Raw genomic sequence first — 24458 nt, forward strand, 5'->3', positions numbered from 1 at the left:
TAGCAAGTCTAGTTTAGTTTCTAGTTCATGTTTGAGGTTTTTGGTTTATTTTATAAAGTTAATTTCTTATGACAAGTTTCTCCAGCAAATAAAGTTGTGTTTAGAGTTTAAGTCCCATCTCTGAGAGTCCTGCATTTAGGTCCAATCCTGCCTGCCACACAACACATATGATGACACTATAGAGCATTATCTCAGAGTTCCATGTAGAATAAATAAAATTTACAGATCTGATTTTTGTTGTTGCTCTTTTTTTGTTTGTTTGTTTTTATAGTGTGACACAAAATTAGATCATGGCAGATGGTCAGAGAAGTTGTCCCTTTGAAAAGAACGCAAGTTCAGTGTGCTTCCAGATTGAATTCACTTTTTAGACCCTGAAGCTATGTCCCTATTTTCTGCTCTCCATGTGTCTCCCCCTGCTGGTGATTATAAACAATGCATGTTTAAGGCACTTTTGCATTGACTTCAAACTACATCCATCATATACCTTCTATGCAACATAGACACACATACTTGCGAATTATTGCTAACTGATTACAAAATTGGTAGAATTAAACTCATTAAAACCAGCTTCTTGAATTTTATTTATCTTGCAACAAATGGTAGCATTTGTCAGATAAGACAATTAAATTTCAAAAGGTAAATACAGCTGAGATAGTTCAAACATCAAGTGAAAAATTAATGGTATTTACTGGTGTTTATTAAGGCTGCTTAGTTTGTTTTAAATATGTGACCTTAATTGCATCCATCTGAGCAGATTTTGAAAGATCGCCATTGTGTCCATTTAAATACAGAAGATGAGAGGAATTTATAAACACAGCGTAGGTTGTGTTTATTCAATTGTACGAAAAGTTAGAGGATGATTCATTTTAAACTTACAGCATTGTTGCTAGACATTTCTGCATTCATTTGTCACCATATGTAACAAAGTATTAGTATAACAACTCACTATAAGTTAATAAATAAACTTTCTTTTTGTAGGACTTTTTAACACAAGCAACAGTCACAAAGTGCTTTACTGAGGTAAATTGATACAACTAGTCGGTACCAAAGGCAAAGTGAATACACATAAATCAAGCAACACAACACAAAACACAAACACCACCCTAATGCCTTTATGAACAGTTGGGATTTCAGCTGCTTTTAAAACATGTCACAGAGTCAAGGGTGCGGCGAAACAGACTCGGAGCAGTTCCATATTATAGGCGGGGGCCTAACCTCATAAGTCGATAAAGGAAAAACTGAAATTTAAACCTGACAGGAAGCCAGTGCAAAAGCTTTAAAAGCAAGGTGATACACGAAGACTTATGAGAGTGAGTTAAAAGCCTTACAGCGGCATTTTAAACAGACTGGAGATGATTAATAGATGCTTTATTCAGACAAGAAGTGCATAATCCAAAAATCCAAGCAAGAGGAGATGAAAGAGTATACAGGTATCTCCAGTTCATTTTTTGAGACAGTGCTTAGCTCAACAGTATTTCTTTAATGAAAAACAACAACAACAAAACCAAAAACAACAGCATTTTAGAGGCTTAATATAAGCATCAAATGTCAAAGGCTGATAAAAAGTTAACCCAAGGTTCCACATGTTATCTTTCAGACAGGATGAAAAGGACCCCAATCACTATTTGATTTTGCCAATAATGTTTCAGGAGTGATAATTTGTCACTCTGTTAAGTGACAAAAAGTTATTTGCCATCATTTAAAATGGATAACTTGTCAATTTGTGAGGTTTAAAAGAGAGATATAGTTGAAGGTCATCTGCAAACAAATATTAAGAATTGACTATACTACTATACTATGACCTAATGGGAGAATATACAATATAAATAACAAAGGACTTTCAGATCCTTGAGGACTGCCATATGTTAGACAAGCAACACTCACCAAAAGCTTCCCATGAAAACCAAATAGTTTGAAATGAACCAATCCAAAACAGGGCTGGAAATTCCTATCATGCAGTTGAACTTATGGATCGGGATCTGATGGTCAATGATATCAAAGGCTGAGCTGAGGTCAAGCAAAACAAGGACTGATCCCTTACCTTATGCAGATGGTCATCAACACAGCCCAGAAGATCACTGGCTGCTCTCTGCCCAGCCTGGAGGTCACTGCAAACTCTCGGTACCTCAGCAGAGCTGGCAATATCATCAAGGACCACTCTCACCCCAGCAACCAACTGTTTGAACTATTACCGTCAGGCCGACGGTACAGGTCACATAAAACCAGGACAAACAGATTCAGGGATAGCTTCTTTCCCAGAGCTATCACCGTAGTAAATAAGCACAAAAACAATTGAACCTATTCCATACCGTCACTGTCATTATATTATGCTGCTATTCATACTGTCATTATATTAATGCTGCTATCCTGTATATATTGTACATACTATTGTTTGAGTACTTACGATTGTTTTTTTTGTACTTTTTATATTTTACATTTATATTTATTATTGAAACTTGCACCAAGGGAGTGGCACTCCAATTTCGTTGTACTCTGTACAATGACAATAAAGGCTATTCTATTCTATTCTATTCTATTCTATTATCTGCTTATCTGCAGCCATCAAAATGTAATTTGAGACTTTAAGTAGAGCAATTTCACTGGATTTCTTAACTTTCTGAAATAAGAATGAAATTTGTGAGGAATATTGATCATCTCCAAAACATTCCTTAATTGTGTCCCAACAACCTTTTTTATAGGGCTGGCCTTTGCCCCTGCAACTAAAACACTTGAAAAGGTGAAGCTTTTACTTTTAAGGCAAATGTCTCCATTTGTGTCACATTTTTCAGTTTCATTCCCACACTTATCAAGTGTTGGCAGACAAGTCGCAAACTACATGTAACCGCATCAAAATGATAGTGACCAAAACAGTCACAAGGTTTTCTGTGCTGCACCATATTCCTATGCCTATATATATGACTGGCAGAAACCACTTGCCAACTGTGTAGGGAATACACATTTGTCCAGATCAAAAGACCGGCCGCTAAGCCTGTAACAGTGAGCCCATCATAGGCAATTAAAGTCCTCTTCAGTTCAATATTTGCTGGTGTATATTCAAATTGTTCCAGATTTGGCTCATCTTTGAACAGACAGTTTTTTTATAAGCCAAACGTTATTCTAGTATGTAATGTGCATATTGGGCTAGCTCAGCCTTTCCATGTCTTGAAAGAAACTACTGTATGTATATATGGATCCACCCACTGGAATGTAATAAAGTCACAAAAATGTGAAGTGCAAAAAAAATACTGTGTTCATGTTTATTTATTGCACAGGGAACTTATAGGGACTAGTGGTTGCACAAACAAGAAAATTGGATTGCTGAACCTGTCACATGGCTCAAATCAGCCCTTTTGGTAATACACACATGAGCTGAGGGAAGGAATGGGAGAAAATCCTATGTTTATAAGAGGAGAATGACATAAATGTATTACCAAAGAGAGGTCCTCTCAGTTCAGTCCCTGTTGATTTTCACATTCAGTTGGATGCTTTACATAATCATCTTGTCTTTGTACATTCTCATCATCATCTATGAGAAGTTTCTCCAAAATCGTGTGACTGTAATGATTTCAACACAAAATAAGCACTTCCAAGTTGTAGCTCAAAGCATAAAATGTTTGGCTTTGTACTTGAACCTGATAGCTTTCTAACAAAGAAAACTGATCCACCTGCTGTATTAATAACAGGCCTACAACTATGTTGTGTTTCTAAGTACTCTTTAAACACGGCAATGCATCAATTATTAACAGCAGTGATGCTTTTTGGGGGGGGGTTGCTTTTTTTCCCATGTTAGAAGATCAAGTGTTTTTCTTTTCAAAACTATAATGGAGGATATCGGGTATTAATTAAGTAAGGTTAATAGCTCTGTAGTCATGCATCACACTTTCTCATCTAACTCAGGATCCACTGCATGTGACTGGCTTTAATATAACCTCCCGATCACAGCATGTTCTGACCGTCCTTGTGATCTAATGCTCCCAAATAATTGCTTGCAAATTGATTGATTACCATTATTGAGCTACTTTCCTGACAAAATAGCAAGTCCAGTATATTTGAATAATGCTATGGATGAGGCCTGGGGGGAGGGCAAGCTTAAAGCCAGACCTTTTGAAGTAAAGTCAAAGAAGGCGGAGAGGAGGCTGTCTCCCCGGCTTTTCTTCCTCTTGGTTAACAAGACATGTGATTAGCATTGCTGTCTGCTACTTAGTTTTTGCCCTGCAGTCAGCTTTGTCTGCCTTTAGAGGAAACACTGCCTGCAGGCAACTAAACCACCACAAAGGTAAGTCAGTGTCTTGTTAATGTGTTCATATCTCCTGATTTGTAAGAATCGTGTTACTTTAATTGTCAGGGTTTTAACTTGTGTCATTGGGGCAAATGTATGTCTTGAAAAGTTTTAACTTTTAATGAAAGACACATCTTTTATGTTTTTTAAAGTCAATTTCCTTTAATCTCCTCAGAGGTAGCATAGGTTGCAAAGAGTGTAAACTGACTTTATGAGAAATAAAGAACTTGTTTGCTATCGCTACAGTTTCTTAGAGCAAAACTATCCCAGGATTAATGTCTCCAAACCTGCTGTAAAACCTTCCCTTTGCAAACATAAGGATTGCTGCAAATCACCTGCACCTGTTGAATACATTGCAGGAACAATAATTTCCCTGAATTTCATTTCAGAATATGTTCAGTTTACAGACCTCAGAAAATAGGATTATTAAAAGTAAAGTGCCATACTGATTGCTTTTGGGAATTTTTAATCTTCTTATTCACTTCTTTACAATGTTTACTTAATACAGCACAGCGAAATCAGTAGCTCACACCCACTTAACAAATACACGTAGAGGTAGCATAGCTCGCCTGTTAACATGTAAGAGTTTAACTGTGGGAAAACTGTGAGAAATGATGTGTTCATATTCTACCATTTCAATGAAACTTGTTTTTCTCTCAACTGGCGCGCTTGTTTTTAACATTACTGCCCACTTGCACAAGGAGAAATTAGATTTGGTTGGCCAGTCACGTGATGGAAGAGTTGTTCTTGCATGGCCTCTGGAAAACAAGACAATTATGTGACCATCCGGAACATTCCTTCACTTATTTATGTGTATCATTCTGTCAGCTTGAGTGGCCTTACCTCATCCTCTGAAAGTAATGCATTCTGAAACCGAACCATGTGAAATATTTTGTCGAGGCTCCATTATAACAGAAACTTGATTAAAATCCTGCAGTGATGTAATTGTTGAGCTGTGCCAAACCTTTCTGGATCACAGGACAGATCCATGTGGTTGAGAAGGTTTAAGCTCTTAATATAGTGGTCTCATATGTTTGGGCAAAACAGTGAAAAATGAACTTGACAGTAGATTTCCCCATAGGACATTGTTTTCAGCTCTTGAGTGACAGCTTGAGTGACTCACAAACACAATAAAGCTTTTCTATGAAGACAGGAAGTAAATGTACTATACTGTAGAGTAAAGTCCCATTTTGAGGCCTTGAAACCTTAGAGCATTTTGACATTTGCCAAAAGTAATCACTATAGGGTGGAGTGCAGTATTAGTATCAGTATCAGTTAAAGCCAAGCAACAAGCCCTGGAGGTTTGAAAGTGACAAAGACTGCAGTTCTTCTATTGGACATTTGAAGCTAACTCCAAAAGCAAGTCAGTCACCACAGACTGCCGTAAAAATCATTAAAATGCCCAACTTTACAGAATATATGCCCCCTGCGACAAAAAGTGTTTTTGCTTTTAGTTTCTAGTAGCCCACATTCAGGTTTATTTGCTTACATTTCCAGTGGAGTTTGCAAACCAAACTTTAACATCTGTGGTCTACTGGGTCTTTGCAACCCATTGAGGATTATAGGCTTAGGTTTTAGTTAACATGTACTCAGTTTGTATAGAACGTCACTTGTATAAACTACCCAAGTAGAAAAAACAGCTCTTTAAACAGGAAACACTCCAATTCCAAAACGTATGAGAATTCATTTCTTTCTGTAAATCTGCCCATTTAGCATTGTGGCTAAAACAAACAGGACACACACACTAGCTGGGTTGACGTTGACCTGGTGGATCTTAAAAACTGTAATAGTTGGTCAAGTATTCACTCCATGCGAACACCTTGCAAATGCTAGGTTGGGCCTTTCTTTACTCTCAAATAGCCTCAGCTCTAAGTGTCATGGATTCAACAAAAAGAAATCTGAAGTTCTTGTTGATTGCATGAACTTCATTTGTCATTTGTCCAGATTTGTTCCAGCATATTCCTGATTCTACTGGATTTAGATCTAATCACTGGGGAGGCACAGTCTACTAAGATTAAGGTCATGTTCATGAAATTAGTTTGAGATGACACATTCTCATGCTGGTAGAAGCCATCGGAAGACAGTGAACTGTTACCACAAAGAGATGCACATGGTTAGCAGCAATTATCTGACAGGCTCTGGCATTCAAACCTCAAGTGATTGGTATTAAGGGGCCTAAAGTGTTCAGTGTAGACTGGTGACACAAGGCATAAATACAGCCTGAACCTCATCATATGCAACAATGCTTTTTAAAGCCAAAGCTGGCATCTGGAACTGGTGCAACTCTCTAGATTCAGTCCCATATGTCTTTTTGTAGCCACTATAGGAAGAGAACATTTTCAGCACATGCAGGGATGACTTAATAAATCTGAACCTGACCTTTAATATTAAAAAAATCTTTTTCTCATACAGTAGTGAGACAGGATATGTAATGCATATCCATGACCTGTGCTGTTTGGTTAGATTTTGCAAACTGAGTTCAGTGAGTCAGTTCAGAAAGCTGTTTATTAAATTCCACTTCCACTCTCCACTCACACGTACGTTGGACTTGCAGGGACATTTACATGCAAACTTTGTTTAAAAAATCTGTTTTAAACACTTAGCTTGCACTAATAAACATGACGTGATCATCCCCAAAGAATGTGATAGAATTTGATCACTCACATGTCATGCTATAAACCTCATCATTCAGAGTTTATCTTAAACGTTACAATGCATGCAGAAATGTTCCTATATTGTTATATGCCACAGGGTGCTATTAATGCTGACTAATGACTTAAACTACTTCTGTTTGTTACAGCCCAAAACCCAGGGAGATTGCTAGTCTGCAGGCATCAGGTTCACAATCATGCCTGGCAGCACTGCAGGCAAGAAGCTTGATCTTTCCAAGCTCACAGATGAGGAGGCTCAGCATGTGTGGGAAGTTGTCCAGAGAGATTTTGATCTGAGGAAGAAGGAAGAGGACAGGCTTGGGTAAGTTCACTTATTTCTCTGTAATTTGTCATTGGTGTAGATGTCTGGCTGGTGTTTATCCAACTGAATTATTTGGCAGCAGTAAATCATAAATTGTTTAACATTATCTACCAATTTCAAGATGGTTGGAGTTTTTCCCACTAATAGGTTTAACTTTAAAACTCAACAATAAAACAGACCCACATTAAGTTACACAAACGATTAAACAAATTGAATTAAACTTCTTTGAAATGAAATCTCTTCTACTATTAGATCTCCTCTTGCTCTTGTATGTATTCACCTTTATAATTTGACTTGGTAAATTATGGGACTTTATTCTGCTACCCTAATCTATCCCACATGCGTATGCTGAATAAGGATTACATGATTATTATATGTGAAACACTTATTCTTTTGACTTTCTTCTTGGTATTCTGAGACCACTGTATTGCAGTGTTCATTGCCTCTCAGTGACAAATGCTTCTGTTGATCCATAGAGACAGTTCATGTGTTGTTTTAAAAGTATGAAGTTTGTTTTGTTTTTTTCAGTGCTCACTGTTCATTGTTGATTATTTAGGAAATGAAGCTCTGCATCCAGTCAGCTTATTTAGCTTATTTAGTTTCGGCTCATTATTTTTGCATCACTGGCCATTTTCAGTCCTGGGGTGAAGAGTAAGGTGGTTTTGTTGAATCTGCTGGCATGTTTCAGTTAGGCCACATGTCATTTGGCATGTGCCCTTTGGTGCGTGGCTCACTGGGTTATGTGATTAATGAGACTGGGCTGTCTAGTGTGATCTCATTCTGAGGTGTTGCATCAGGGCATTTCGTCAAATGTCATGTGCATCATTACTCACAAGGTGTTTTTTAGCTTTATTGCCTTAATGCACTGCCCTTGGTAAAACGGCCTGCCTAACCATGACTTGCCTCATTTTTGTGACCTGCACTCTTAACCTAAGGATGTTGAAGGAGTTACAGTGGTTCAAAGTTTAACACCCAGGTGATTGTGAGTCCCATCATGTTTGAAACATGACTTTTCCACATTTTATTTTCACATTTTTGGCAAAGATTAATCTCCATCCAGGTCACAACAACTCGTTTAGGGTGTGGAGCTAAAACAAAGCCCCACCCTAACTCCAATCCTCCTCCTAATCCTAGATCCTGTGACCTGCTGGATGTGAAGAGGTTAAAGTAGTACCGTTTACACCAGTAGCCCACCCATTTATTCGTATTCATAAAACAGAATAGCTCTAGCTTCTGATACATTTCAGATTAGACTGGCCTATGGTAGTGGAAACCTACAAATCCTCTACCTCCATGTCTATTTCATTTGTGAACTTTCACTCCATCCACAGTTCATATAATATTATTAAAGCTGTGCAGGGTAACAGCTGCTGAACAGACACCGGGCAAACCTGAACAGAAAGTTTTTGATGTGTGCCATTTTTTAACTATGGCCGTCACTTGTACAGTATGCTGGGAATCTATTGCTCTAAGGCCTCAAAAATAGAAAGCAGACGAGGTGTATGCATCATTTTCAATTACAACATCCTGAATGATGATTATAGACTTTTTTCCCTCAATGACTCAAAAAACAGCTTTAAGGTTAACCAGTGCCAAGTCAGCACTAATTGCCTGTCAGCTGGTCAGCCTCCTGTTCTTTTTCAAATTTGAACACACCAGACACGAAGCTCATATAAAAGCCTCTTTTGAAAAGCAGTCAAACACCATTTCTTTCTCCAGAGCGAGCAGCTAGCCGTTAGATGTTCAGTAAACCGCAGACGAGACACACACAGTGGTAAAGGGTGTGTGCTGTGCACCTGTAGTACACACGTATAAGAGTTGACAGACATCACAAGATTTTTTTAATTAATTTTTCACAGCACTAACATAGGTATATCACACTGTATATATTTGAGTGTCATGTAATCAGGCTGTGTTTTGCTTGTGTAGAAACATGAAGTCCCTCATTGACATTACACGAACACCAGCAATCAGGCACGAATCAGAATCAGAATCAGAATACTTTATTGATCCCTGGGGGAAATTATTTTTTGTTACAGTGCTCCATTTTAAACCAACATTAAGACAAGACAGACAATACACTAACTAAGAATAGTACAATATATACATATATATACATACATACATACATACATACATACATACATACATACATACATACATACATACATACATACATACATACATACATACATAAGTCACTCATAAATAAATAGTTGGAAAAGAAACATGTGTAGTTGTAAGAAGAGTGAACACTGCTTACCCAGTGGATTTTGAGTTTAATTCTGGACATTTATCTGTGCTTTGTGCAAGATTTTTGTCACGGGTGTGGTAAATTTTGGACATTACAAATATATGCCCACTACTAAAGCATCAGCATGTTTTATCAATTAGAAATTCAACTTTTTGGTTTAAAAAGAAAGTGGACAAAAAAATCTTTATTCAAATTTAACTTTGAACAGAAGCCAAATCTCACATTACCTTTCACTGCACCAGGGCCCTCACATGAATAACATAGATCTCAAATCATGTTCCGCTATAAGATCTATTTATTCTTAAAATATGCATCCTCAGTCAGTTCGTTTGATGTAAATTGAGCAGATATGACACACTGACAGGAAAAAGCGATCAGACTAATTTTGTTCCACATTCCCAACAGATGATTGAGTCATTTGATACTAATTCACTGACCTCCTGCTCACACGCCTTGTTGGCAGCATTGGTGGATGGTTTAGAAATCAGGCTATGGGAGGAAGACGTTTTACAGGAAATTTTCACTTCACCTGTGGATGATCAGTGCAGGGCAGCAGCAGCAAAAGTCCCCATTTAAGAGGTTAGACCACAAATGATATAACAGCCATTATTATTTTTTTGTTCCATATAACTTTCACAAAACAAACATTAACAAACAGTAATAGAAATATTGCCTATAAATCTTGTGCATGGTTTTACCCTAAACTGCAGTTTCTTCTTTTGTCTACACTCGGCTTTAGAAAGGTTTCACACAGATGTAGTACCCTTTGTCTGCACAGACCAAAGTAAAGTAATTTGCAGACTAGCGGTTGCGGCAGATCGACTCGGTCTCACTTTGAAGATGTCACGTTGTTCTGTCTGTTCAGCACCACCTTAACAATGTAAAGCACAGATTAGCCTGTAGCATCGTTTCCGACATGCAAGGTGGTTCCAGGGGTCTCTCAATGACTGAAACAGGCATAATTAGACCACAGAAAAGTGTGCTCCAATTGGTTTCATCACTGTCGTGAGGGTAACAGAGGAAATGCCAGAGGAACTTCTTGCAGATGGAAGAAGTTTGCCTTTTAATGTGAGGCAGCAGTCTGAGAACCCCGGCCTCAGATGATGTAGCCTGAGTTTGTACACTCACAGATGTTTTCACACCTCAGCAGTATAGCTCTAGTATAGTAGTATAGAAAGTATAACTTTATGCTATTCACATTGGTAGTGAGTAGTATAATAAGTAAAGGTGTATTTGCTTCTTATTTAAAAACTGTAGTAGGCAAAACTTTATGAAAGACTTAACATTTCTAAAGAGTTCAGAGTGAGTAGTCGATCCTATAGCCAGAATTGTGATCTACAGTTTTTTTAGTATTCAAGTAACTATGAGTGTAATGTTAAAATCGGATCCATATGAATTCATGAACCTATTCCACAGCCATGCGATTTAATGTGTACCCTTCCAGATTTTATCTTTATCAAAGTGTTCTCTTCCATGCCTGGATTCAGGACAGCCTGCTCTGTCATGTGAACAGTTACTGGTTTGAAAGAACTTATTTTAACCTTTCAGCATCCTCGGGGACCCCTGATAACTTGTGTAGGGGTAAAAGTGTGCTAGTATGGGGTTTTGTTTGTATTTGGGGGTTTCAAATCAAGTCTCATTCATTCATTTTAACATTAAAGTTTTTCTGTTGGAAGATTTTTCATCCTAACAGACCGTAAACCAGACCAAGTGGTGTTAATGAATGAAAACAAAACAGCACCAGAAAAGGCAAAGACCAATGTAAGATCATGTGACTGTGCTATCTGGCACCACACCCACCTTCTAAAGCAGGCATTTGTAAATGCTGTTGTTCCTCACGTTGAAAAGCTAAGAAGCTAAAGGGGTGTCCGAAAATTAAGGTTGCCACTTTTGCCTCACAGCAAGAAGGCTCTGGGTTCATATCCATGGGATGGCGGGGGCCTCATTGTGGTGCTGGGTTTTCTCCAGGTACCCCACCTTCCTTTTACAGTGGACAGGCATGTGTTAGGTTAATTGGTGCTTCTAATTTGGCAATAGATGTGAATATGAGAGTGAATTGTTGTCACTCTGTTAGCCCTCAACATATTGGTAACCTGTCATACTCTGTAGTGTACCATGTGTTACGGCCCTAGCAGGGCCTCTCTCTCTCCTGAGGGTGCCTGTGTGGGCGTGTCCCACTACCTCCTGCCTGAGGTGCCACCTTTCCCTCCTGTACAGCTGACTCCCATCAGCAATTAAAGGTATTTAAGCCCAGAGCAGGGTGAGCTCTGGGCCAGAGTGCCATTTTGTGTGGGTACAGCTAGTGAGCTGAGTGTTTGCGGTGGTTTCCAGCTAGTGAGCTGAGTGTTTGCGGTGGTTTCCAGCTAGTGAGCTGTGCATTGTGGTTTCCAGCTAGTGAGCTGCGCTTTCCTTTTGACTTTGTGCTTTATTGACCAACGCCTGAGTTTTGTTTGTGTTTCTTATATGGTGATAGCGGCTTGTCCGTCTCTTTTAGTTGAACTACTTCAATAAAACTGTTTTATTTAACTGTTTTGCCTCCTTGACTCCTTTTTCTGACCCGGTCACTTTTGTTACTTCCCCCTCACCGCCTAGACCCCCCAGGGGACCGTGACACATGCTTCTCACCCCATGACAGCTAGGAAAGTGTGTAGCACCCTTGTGAGTCCCCCAGACTGGATGGATGGTTCCTGACTCAGCAATAATGTAGACATATAGTGGATGGATAGTGCATCAACAGTTACTTCAGATGATTTTTTTCTGAACATATCTAGGCCAAGTCTCATCAGAATCACTCGTGCTAATTTGGAAAATGTGTGTATTTCTGCAGTTTATTATTTTGTTGTTGCAGCCAGAGAAACCTGAATTGTCTGGAGTCTGTTAAAGTGCTTTTGCCTGTCTACAAGTCCATAATAAGAGTCTTTTTGTCACTAATTTACTTAGAATACATTAACAGTGAACCTTCGTGTCTCCAGTATAAATTACCCAAAATAGAAGGCAATGAAAAGCGGGATGGACACAGACTACAGGACACGACAGTTTTAACCATTTGGGTTGAGGTCCCTGCCAATGTTCTTCTTCAGCTAGTTGTTTTCCATTTAGATGAGCCAGTTGTTTGCTTCTCAGGCAACTGTTGTTTTCATCCGAGTCCTCTGTGGTCTATAAAAAGGTGCAGATTTTCATGTGGTTTACATATAAAACTGCCCACGCCTAAATCGTGCAAAACCACATCTACTGGATGGATCGCAAAATGAAATATTTTGGCAATGATTTATAATTTGCTTTGTTCACTAAAATAACAGACATCAACACACTTCCTAAGTGACATACCTTTATTTTAAGTAATTGTGTTGTGTAAACTACAATCTCACAATATGTGTAGCTGTAAAACTTTATTTTTTTGAGTCACATCTTATTGTGAGAATTTTTAAAAAAGCATGCAAAATGAGACAATAATACTGCACTAATCAATATTTTATTACTTACAGTAGATCAAATGACTCTGTGCAAGGAGAAAAGATTTATCTGGAAAATTGTTGTTAACTTTACAAGGCAATGTCACTGTTTTGGTTTTTATATGCTGGGGGTGGGGGGGGTTGTTCGTTTTGTTTTTTACATACTTATACCATCTCTCATTCTTTTGGTTTTCTGGTCTGTCAGTTTACTTTTTGGTTTCACTGTCAACACACATCAATCAGCTGTTTCAGCTGAAGTTTTCCTCTGGTGTAGTTGGTGTGTTTTCCCTGTTTCTCACCCAGCTGGGATAGCCTCCAGTCCCACGAGATTCAGAACTTGAGACGCAGTTAAGAAAAGGAAATGGGGGTATTTTTTTTTTTGTCTGTTGTAAATAATGCACTTATGTAAAAAAGAAATTGCACCCTTTATAAGTTCTAAGCTCATATTTTCACCAAATTAACTCAATTCAAAACCCAATATTCACCGGGTTTTAAAATTAGGCAAATATAACATTAGATAGACACAACATGTGACATGAAACACAGTGGCATTATTTATTTAACAAAAATTAAGGCAAAATGCAGAAGCAGTCCAAGAGGATAACTGCAGTCAAATCAAATGCACATGATTTATTGAACATCAGTAGATGTGAGCACCTCTATAAAAGATTTTTTTTTATATAGCATATTTAAAACAACAATGGCTGACCAAAGTGCTGTACATTTAAAATAATCAAAGGAGATTAAAGCATGTGAAGACATGGCAAAATTTAAGGAAAGAAGCATGAACTGAGAAGATTTGAATAAAAAATAAGACAAATAAAAGTAGGAGGTCCTGATGTGAAGGGGCAGTTTCTTCCACAGTTTAGGAGCAGTCACAGCAAAGGCTTGATCTCCTCTGTGCTTTAATCTGGACCTTGGTACAGCTAGGAGCATTTGGTCCACAGACCAGTTGTATACTAGTTCAAAAGATCATGGGATCTGCACACCCGCATTGCGAGGTTGCAATGCGAATATAAACAAATAATAAAGTCTTAAAATTAATTTGAAAATAATTGGCAGCAACTGTAAGAATGCTAGTATGGGGGATATGTGGTCTAGGTGAGATTAAATGAACACATGAATAGCTCTCTCAAAGTCTCTGAAACAGGGGAATGGCTTCACTTTTGCAAGTAGCCAGAGATGAAAGAAACTGGTTTTGATTACAGAATTGATCTGTCTATCAAAGGTTAGATTACTGCCAAAGTCATAGTGGTCACAGGGACCAAACTCAACGACCTCTGTTTAAAGCCATCCATGCCTTAACATCCTCCAAACAATCTAGTAAAACCTTCAGAGGACTTAAAAATTTACATTTCAGTGGTAGGTAAATCTGTGAGTCGTCTGCATAACAATGAAATGAGATGCCATATTGTTAAAAAAAAAAAAATTGAGCGCATAGGGAGCATAGGGGAAAAGGACTGGGCCAAGAATGGACCCCTGGGGGACCCCACAAGAAAGTGAGGTTTTTGAGGATGATGTATCCCCCAATATAACAGAAAAACTTCGGTGGGACAGATAAGATTTGAACCATTCCAATGCAGTCCCTTTGATTCCAACACAATGTACAACTGAGAGAAAATAATCCTATGATCTATATCAAGGGCAGCATTGAGGTCTAATAGTATTAAAATGGCAATATCTCCCAAGTCAATAAATGTTAAAAGGTCACTGAAATGTCAGTTTCAGTGTTGTGAGTTTTAAAACCAGACTGAAATACTTCACTAATGCGATTTTCATCTTGAAAGGTCTGGAGGTGAAGAAGGACAACTTTCTCCAGGACTTTAGAAAGAAAAGGCAATTTAGAAATTGGTCTGAAGTTGGATAAAACTGTTGGATGCAGATTTTGCCTGACTGAAGACTGCTATTGAACATGGAAATCAAACTCATACTCCATCCATCCATTTGCTTCCGCTTATCCTTTTCAGGGTCACGGGGGGCGCTGGAGCCTATCCCAGCTGTCATAGGGCGAGAGGCAGAGTACACCCTGGACAGGTCGAAAGTCTGTCGCAGGGCTAATACACACGGACAGACAACCATTCGCGCTCACATTCACTCCCACATTCACACCTATGGGCAATTTGGATTAACCAATTAACCTATCCCCACTAACTGCATGTCTTTGGACGGTGGGAGGAAGCCGGAGTACCCGGAGGGACTCATACTCACATTATCAAAAACATCTTTCAGTAAACAAGATGGAACAATATCCAGAGTACATCTTGTGGGTTTCAAGTTGTTGACTACTTCATTCAGTAATGAAAGTAGAGCACTTTGATTTTTTCTTTTCATTTCTAAGTCCAGATCTCAACCAGACTGAAATGCTGTGGTGGGACCTTAAGAGCGCTGTGTATAAATGAATGTGTGCAAAGTCCAATGTCCTGAAGCAGTGTTGTAAAGAAGAGTGGACAAAAAGTCCTCCACAATGATGTGAAAGCCTCAAAGTCACATAGAAAACTATTATTCCAAGTTATTGCTGCTAAAGCTGGTTCTAAAAGCTGCTGAATCATGGGGTGTGCTTAATTTTTCATTCACTGCTTCTTCAGTTCGATTCAGCTTTTGTTAAATAATCACAGGGTGTAATTATCCCACGTGTTGTTGTTAAACTGAGGTTTTATTTTTATATTAGAGACTTGTAAGCAGATAGAACCAGATAATTTCTTTTTAGGTATTGATATATAAAACCTTAGATTTGTAATATGATACACTGCACTTTTAGTGTTTGTTTTATTTTTAGATGTCTCCTTTTTCACGTATTTCAAATAATTAGGTCAGTTCCTGTACTCCCAAAAGCTGAGGCTGCAGCCCGCTTGTAATAATTGGTTCTATGCATGCATGTATCTATTGTCTTGGATTTTAATGATGAGAGCACATATCCCTAATATCCCTACAACCTGTCTTAGGCACAGAAACCTCACACGCCTGCTGTTTATGAGGAGAAGCCAATCAGAGGAAAGTTGACCTAAAGTGGGTTAGCGCTATTTCAACAGACTGTTTAAAAGTCCAAAGGGCAGCATCTGCTTCTTTCCTCAGAAACTATTATTTTCCAGCCCTAATCCTCTGTGTATGGGTGTCACCCTCCCTTTTTATGTCTCACTCCTGATCTTTTCCAATTGCTTAGATCTAGTTTACAGCAACTTGTCAGATAGAGCTGAGTCAGCAGGAGAATAAAAGATGATGATGTTACTAAGACTCTCTACACCAGCTGAGTTAAGCTAGACAGAGTCAGATTTATGCGAAGAGCCACAGAGAGAGATCGCCATGTATGGGAACAGGCAGACAGCTATGAGGACTAAAGTAACTAACTGAACGCCTGGCTGCCGCACCCGGATTCCTGAGCTTTGCCGGTTAAGCAAAAACTCTGCACTACCTGCTTTTAATCAAATACTGGAGAGTGCTGGGGAATACACGAAAGTTTTCTATAAACGCATAAGCATTTAAGCATAAAAATGCTTAAATGTTTAGAAAATTTGTTATTTCATTCATCTGTTGTTTTTATTTTCTTCGAAAATGAAATGCCTGTAGCCTATCCTAGCAGTCACGGGCCTAAAGGTACCAGAGAACCCAGGTGAGCACAGGGAGGACATGAAGCATGCCCACACAAAGGCTGGGTCAAATGCAGGACCTTCTTGCTGTGAGGGCACAGGGCTAATGCTGCATCACTGTGCTGCCCAAGTTATTTCAACTATTTTTATTAAAAACAATTTAATGGCCCCCTTTGTTTTACTTATTTTAATACTTTTATAAAATAAAATATCACTGAAGAAAAATATAACACTCTTTGAATCTTACTGTTTACACTACAGAGGTACATACAAATACTCTGCATATACTTGTGTGTTTAATAGCGTTTAAATATTTAGGTTCTATTAATCTGGATATTTACAGTTTATTGAGAAATGTTTTTACTGTTAGTACTAGTGAATATATTATTTATATTAGCAATGTGTCAAAGTTTTGTTAGCCTTTTGCTTATTGTTGGCAGTGCTTTTTGTATTTATTTATATTACATATTCAGCTCTGTACAATTACTTTACAGTACAGCACTTTGGTCCTGTGCTGGGTATTTTAAGGTTCTTTATAAATATAGTTGAATTGGATATTTTATGACTGTGCAGCATTCCTTAAATGATTAGTTCATGTATCCAATAATACCTGTAAAATGTAGGCTAGTTATTGACTAGCTCTTATATATGGTCACTTTCATACCCACCAGTGAGACAGTGGGACAGATTTGACTATGATCATATCTGAGTAACATGTCCTTCTCAGATAGCAGTAAAAGGTGTGTACACAGACTGTATATCAAAGATGGACTTGCTCATTTGACCTATGACCTCAGTAAACACTTTTTCTGATTAGAGCATCAATAGCTAGTGGTCCTATTTAAAGCCAAAAAGTACTTTAGAGCAAGTGCAGCCTGTAAGTGCACAGGTCCCTGACATGATTATTGAAGAAGATAAGACAAAGCTCATAGTTAAGTCTGTTCGGAGAATTGGACCCAATGAGAAGATCGGCTTAGAAATCTAAAGAGTGAAATAGACAAATCAACAAAGACTGATTGCACCAGTGTGTAGTCCTGCTCAGCTCTACTGAAGAATCAAGCCCCTTTTCGCTCATTGTTTCAGCTATGTGATCTGCAGGTTATAGTTTTGTCATAGTCTTGCTACTGTAAAGACATTCGGCAGGAAACATGAGCTGAAAATAAAACAAAATTAATGGTACCAAGCTACGGAAAGACAAACTTAGCAGCAACATTTCTAAATATTTTTCTCAGGAGCCGATCAAATTTTCGAGGTAACCGTTCAAATGGCTCTTAATCAAAACCTTTTGTGCTGTTGCTGAAAGTCTCCATTGCCCTTAAGTATATTAAAAAAAACATTAACTGATGTAATTTTGAATAATTACTATAGAAACTTGTGAAGTGATAATTTCTTGTGCTTTCACGACCTTCATCAGTCATTGGAACATAAAAGTCTTGTTGCAGTTTTTTGGGAGCTCCACTTATAAACTTCTGCTATCCTCCCCTCTTTGCATGCTGCTGCACTTGTCTTTTGATAGTTGACTTTGCAAGTCATGCCCTGGTGCTTGGCAGGTATGGTAGTTGCCTACAGCACACATGTGTAGTTGAAATCATAGAAGGGCATCTTGTATACCAGATTTGTGGGATTTCATGTTTCAGAGGAGGGTAGATTTAAGAGATATTACTTTTAAATCGCACTGCTAGTGGCCAGCAGCTGTTTCTGCAAAAGGTTAAAAGAGGCTTACAAAGTATCCCATTCATCCCAATGATCTGGGCTATAATTTAAAAAGCATGGCCTTTAAAAAAAATAAATCTTTAATAAACAATAAGCATCCTCTCATCCCCGGCGGGTGTTTTGCCAGACTCCACCCATGCTGTGTGACATTTGGGAGTTGTTATCTGAATTTTTCCACCGCACTACTGTTAGCATCCTTCAGCACCGAGTGAAGCTGTTACTTATCCAACAATCAGCAAAAGTCTGAATTAAAAACGTTGCAGAACAAAATGATCTGACTCAAAGCAATGAAGTCATTGTTAACACACATGCAAGCAGATTCCAAGCCACGCAGAGAAGAGGAAAGATTTGAACAGGAAGAAGGTTAAAACTGATTAAAACTTTACAACAATAACAATATCAAAAGTTTGATAATTACAGCAATTACAATGTAATTTTAACAAAAAAGTCACAGTGAAACATTTTCCTCTTGCTAGAATTTTCTCCCGTTACTGGCTTTTCAGTGTAGCAGGCTGACATGATTGTTTTTGAAAAGAGGTGCCAAATAAAGCTATGGGTTGCCATCCATGTGCTGACAGCCATCTCTTTACTCGTGTCAGCCAAAATTTGACTCATAAAATCTTTTTTTAATGCAGCAGTATGAGGTTTGTTTTTGCAGCTATAAAAACACAAAGTGAGCAATGAGTTAGAAATTAACCTTCAAATCTCATTCATGACAGCTAAATTTTTATTATTTGAACATCTGGGGGGAAATGTGTTTTTTAAATTGTTTCGGACTCAGCGGTGTAGGCTATGGTTAGCTTAGCGAAGCATAAATACTTGAGTCAAAGGGGGGAACTTTGTCCGATGGTGTCCAGGGACACAAAAATACACCCAAAGCAGCAGCAGCTAATGGTCCACAGGATTCATGAGTTGAGTATTTTGGAAATGGCGTGAGGGAAGTCCAGTTCTGCCGTAAGACTTTTGACCAACCAAAGTACAACCGAACAAAGATATGAATGACCTAGCATCAATGAATGGCATCAGGACTTTTTTTCAGACGATGATCAACCACATAAAGGAAACACAAAAAGCTAACCGTCTTATGACTTTAACTGTCTGCAGGTATGTTAGAAGCATTTACAAGTTGGCTATTTACTATGACCTCAACCAATAGTAGCAAGAGGATTTTTTGTATTGTGTAGAAATGATTGATAAGACAACAAAGTCAAGGTGTGTGTTAGTGTAGTTCTGCAGTGTCTTATTCTAGATGTTGGATATGGACTGTCAAGAACTGCAATCTGCAGAAGGACTGATCACATGACATGGAGGCTATTTCACACAGATATGAATATAGGTATGTTTTGTCATGCCCTTGAGCACAAAATGGCTCATAGTTACTGAACGTAACCAGTGTTGCAATTTGTGATGGCCAAACCCATCTCCACACTCTAAAGTTGGTAACTCTTGTGTATTTTCATTTCTTCATTTGAACACAATAACACACTTTAGTTTCCAGTAAGTTTATTGATTGGTTTGGATACATTTGTTCTATTTGTAAGCGCGCACATATAGTTTACTTATTCATACCAGTTCATTGCTTTGTTTGATTTTTAACTAACCTTTGTTTCTTTTACTTCTTACCTGCCATGATCCGTGAGAGTTGCCAGACAAAAGGTGATGGCCAGGGTTTGAAGCTGTTAAATACAAAGAGGGATAAATGGACGGCACCACCACTTCCTGCTGAAGGGGAGAATGTATGTTTCCTTTCATTAAAAAAAGCTTTTGTATTTGATTAGATATTTGACTTTAGGGTTTAGTGGTTTTTGATTCTCTTCTTTGATCTTTAGTTTGTTAACAAACTAGACTATGCTGCATCATTTTTGTGGTTTATGATTGTGTTTTGTTTAGTTACCACTCGTGTGTCATAGTGGTCTGATCAGCCATTATATTTACCCTTGTGTGTCATTTCCTGTTTAGGTCAGTTGTTTGTTTGGCCAGTTGTTTGGTTTGTTAAGTTTGCAGTTCTTTGACAGAGGTGGGTTTTGTTTCTTTTACCTCTTTTATGACTTCAACATTTGTTGCTTTTGTAAATATAATTTTTGGGGTTAAATAAATGAAAACCCTATTTTTCTAATGACTCCTGCTTTTCCAACTTGGTCCATCACACAATGTATTCTGGTAGAATTGCAATTCAAGTATTACTCAAAATCTGCAAAAACCTGAGGTCTAGCAAATTCAATACAAATCAAATTTGTCTCATGCTTTTTGTATTCTTTAAACTTTTAAACCAACCGCTACCGATCTAAAATGAAGACGGATAGATTTTTCAAAGGAGCCACAATATTAGCTCTTGCCTGAATCTGTCTGTCATCTATAGTTACACTATGTAGACGTGTGTGTGTGTGTGTGTGTGTGTGTGTGTGTGTGTGTGTGTGTGTGTGTGTGTGTGTGTGTGTGTGTGTGTGTGTGCTTGTTTTAACCCATATCTACTTTAAGTGAAAGTGGTGTTATTTATTAAGTGTTTCTCCATTTTAACAGATATAATTTTAAATGTCATTATTAATGACCAGCAGCTGGATTTCGCTTTATCCGTCTTATACCGATCATCTGGGCTAAATTTTAATAAGTTATATTGGCAGTTTATGGGTATATCAGTCACACTTAAAAGCCAAATATGCACTTTGACTAAATATATAGGAGATCAGTGTGTTAAGTGCCACAAGCATTTAATAGTCAGTTTGGATGGATCCCTGGAGTAAAAATGTGAAGTAATTTTCTCTCAAGGATCTCTTGTACTGTATGTATAACACTGTTTTCCCATGCATTTTCTGCTTTGTCTCTTTACAAATGCATGAAAATGACCTGCATGTTTTTAACCCACGACTATTTCTACATTCATAAGTCATACAGTAAATTGGTTAATGTTATATCAAATGAACCAGATGTGAAATAAAACCTTCTACCAGGCCTGGAAGATTATTTGTTTGTTGACAGTCTGCCTTCTTGTGGATATGCTAGCCTTTCATATTGTTGTCTTATTTGTTTTCAGGGATCTAAAGACCAAGGTTGAGAGGGAAGATACCAAGAAAGAGTTGCTGGGGAACCAGACCAGCCTGACTGAGTCTCATTGCATTCGATGTCTCCAGCCTTTTAAATTCCTGCTTAACAACAAGCATCAGTGCCTGGACTGCCAGCTCTACATCTGCAAGTCCTGCGGCCGCTATAACAAGAAGGAGGATGGCTGGGTATGTGACACCTGTCACATGACCAGGTAGGTAATGACCAGTGTAAGAATAATTCAAAATGGTCATTCAAACTAAGTGTCATGTTGAATACAAGAAATCATATATTTAACTGTAACTATAAATGCAGTTCAAGTTCAAGTTTTAAACCAGTCATTTGTGGACAACACACTGTCTCCATGAGCTTCATAAGCTTTGTGCTGACATGCCTTTAACCATGCTTAATAACTTGACCAGCGAGCTCTGGGATGTGTACCTGGGAAAGCACTTAATATGTTAGAGCCAGAAAAAACTAAAGTCAAAAGAAGATTCCTCTGTTAATTTTCAGCGGGATTTCCTTCCACATGCATACATGGAAAGCCAGAGGTGGAGAGTTCAGCAGCAAGACACTCTACAAAGCAGGCATTAATCATAGTAAATGTGACAGAGAGTAGGTCAGAAAAAGCATGAAAAGAGGTGGTGGGCTGCAAAGAGGCTTGCAGCGAGCAGCACTTTTGACAGGTTCAAGAAACATAAATAGCACAAACTGCTCTACATGACAATTGCCAACTGGTTTTGTAGATGGGTACCAGCTCTTCCATCTGCTGAACTGAGCGACTAAAGCTGAGATTGTGTATTTCTGGCCTGAACTGATGCTAAGCTTGATTTGCAAGTTGTGGTTTGCTGTGGCAACTCGACATTTCTAAAAGTGAATTTATGTTTTTAGGACATTGTGTTCTTTCTTGATAAGATGAATAAAAATGAGCAAATAACACATTCAGATTACTAATAAACAAAGAGGCAACCCATGTCCTGTCAGTAGTTAAAGAGCTTTGAGGCGACTGTTGTTGAATCAAAGGTTAAGCGTCAGGTTCGATGTGCTTTGATGGATGTTTGGCTGCTTTTTAAACAGATATTTAAAAAATCCTTTTTACTGCTTAGGCTCTGCTGGATGCAGCGATAGATTTCAATACATCCTGCTTGAAATCAGCTCCATATGGAACCATGATACCATTGTTTGTTGAGATGAAGCTGCATACTAAAACGTTCTTTAATGGAGCTTGGCCAGTGTCTGGAAAGCATCATGCTATGTATCTCATGCTTAAACCTGCACACTGCTGTTTTATAGCAAAAGAGCAAAATACAGCTCTTTTTGCTGGCAAGTCTGTATTCCCACAAGTATTTTCTATGTGATATTATGGGATAGTGTATAAATTGGCCTCATTTGGGGCTCATTTCTCACCATGTGTTCTCATTTTAAACGTTTCACATGTAATGTTATACTTGAATTAATAAACAAATAGAAGAAAATCTCTTAATATAAAATGCATATGCATTCATTTTCAGAATGAACCTCATCTGTGAATGACTTCTTTAGCATCTATATTTTGATTCCTTCCATTCTTCTCACTTACAGAGTACTCAAGATCGGTACTTTGGAGTGGTACCATGAGAACGTCCGTGCCCGTTTCAAGCGCTTCGGCAGCGCCAAGGTGATGCGTTCCCTCTTCAGGAGGTTCGACGGAGAAGGCAGCCGTTCTCAGAGTGACTTAGGAGGTGAGCAATCCACCTTCTGTCTGGTTTGTTACTTCGTTTCAAACCAAGCTTATGTCTGGAATGTCATAATCCTGGTTCTGCTGCTGAAAATGTGCATTTTTGCCAGTCAGCGTACTGTCACGGTGGCCTTTAAGCAAAAAGATTAACACCCCACTGACTAATTAGAAACTGCTTAGTGGTTAGCAGTCAAACACTTGCTGCTCTGGGCAGTTGCCAAGTAGGGAATGTCTACATGAATATCCAAACAAGTGCAAATAAAAGGTTACAAATGTGTTGTAATGTCAAGCCTCAGGTCAAGGTGGCTTTGAAGAGGCAATCTTAAGAAATTTCCATCTGTTCCACTCATTTCTTTACAAGCCCTGAGGAGAAGCTGCCGGTCAAAAGTTCAATCTGCCAGAGTCAGAGAGCACTGACTCGAAGTCATGGAAGTCTGCTTGAGCTTACCATGAGAAATCCCCACTAAATGAAAGGCTTCACTGAGATTCAGCAGCTGCATACTATACTGCAGCTGCTTGGAAAATATGCATCACTCCAGCTCGACTGGTAAAACGTCACCGTGACGATCGCCATCTCATCTGTGAACTGTGTTTGAGTTCAAGAATTGGAGTTGTAATGTATATTATTATATTTCACTGGACAACAAAATGCAAGCTCTTCACAGTGATGCACGCAGACTGAAAGTAATGCTGTGCCCGGGCCTCTGCAATCATCAGATCCTCTCCATCAAAGAAAACGGCAAATTAGAGAATATATTTTGAGACAATAGTGTTTATGGTGTTTGCAATGGCGCCAATCTTGTGGTCCAAGACGCTTTATGTCACCCTTGTCCTTTAATTTGTCAGCCGTCTTTGTATGAGCATCTTTATTTTTCTGACACTAAGTCACCAGAAGAAAGTTTCTGCTCTCTTTCTCAAATATTAGCAGGCTGCCAGATCTGTCACAGGGATTTAATCTTCCATCTTTCCTGTTTTTCCTGCTTTCTGGCTCCTCACAGCTGTATCTCTTTTGTCGTCAGCTGACCAGGATGCTTATTCTAACTCTGCCCTGCGGGAGATTATTACCAGAGATACTAAGGTGGAGGAAAATGCTGTTTGTTTATTGTGTGCAGCTCAGGTTTAAAGTCTGATCCAGTGACGCTATTAGGCCTCATCAAAACCATTTTTCCTCTCTTTTTGAACTTGCTCACGCTGCATTTTGAGGCCACACCCACAGCATATGATACAAGTGATCCTTGAAGCATACTTTATGTCAGTTTCAAGCATTATTACTCACAACAGATTACCCTTTGAGATCACAACATCAGGAGATGAGCGAATGTGATGAATTATATAGAAACAGCCGAGACCTCTGGTACTGTTTACGCTGAGTCACCCCTGAGGATTTTGGGAAGGAATACAGAGCAAGTTGGTTGGCCGATGCAGCTCCCGTGGGCCTTGTGATAAT

The 24458-nt window shown here is 38.5% G+C and overlaps 1 protein-coding gene across 6 annotated transcripts in view; it reads left to right on the top strand.

Moving 5' to 3' along the window:
• Nucleotides 1-4185: 4185 nt before the first annotated feature.
• The window catches only part of mlphb (melanophilin b), a 41889-nt gene continuing 21616 nt past the window's right edge, over nucleotides 4186-24458 (top strand). For 4 of the 6 annotated variants that reach the window (XM_085384603.1, XM_085384605.1, XM_085384604.1 and 1 more), the window contains exons 1-4: nucleotides 4186-4276; nucleotides 7080-7252; nucleotides 21287-21508; nucleotides 22876-23015. In XM_085384603.1, the coding sequence (XP_085240729.1) occupies nucleotides 7128-7252; nucleotides 21287-21508; nucleotides 22876-23015 (487 nt within the window). In that variant the 5' untranslated portion in view covers nucleotides 4186-4276; nucleotides 7080-7127. Of the gene's footprint in view, nucleotides 4277-7079; nucleotides 7253-19866; nucleotides 19992-20214; nucleotides 20273-21286; nucleotides 21509-22875; nucleotides 23016-24458 lie in introns of those variants that run through there. The other 2 variants (XM_085384608.1, XM_085384607.1) reach the window with 2 other exon arrangements.

This window comes from Rhamphochromis longiceps, linkage group LG16 (assembly GCF_057381845.1).
Source record: "Rhamphochromis longiceps isolate RC_006_pf linkage group LG16, R_longiceps_female_GT1.1, whole genome shotgun sequence".
NCBI lineage: Eukaryota > Metazoa > Chordata > Actinopteri > Cichliformes > Cichlidae > Rhamphochromis > Rhamphochromis longiceps.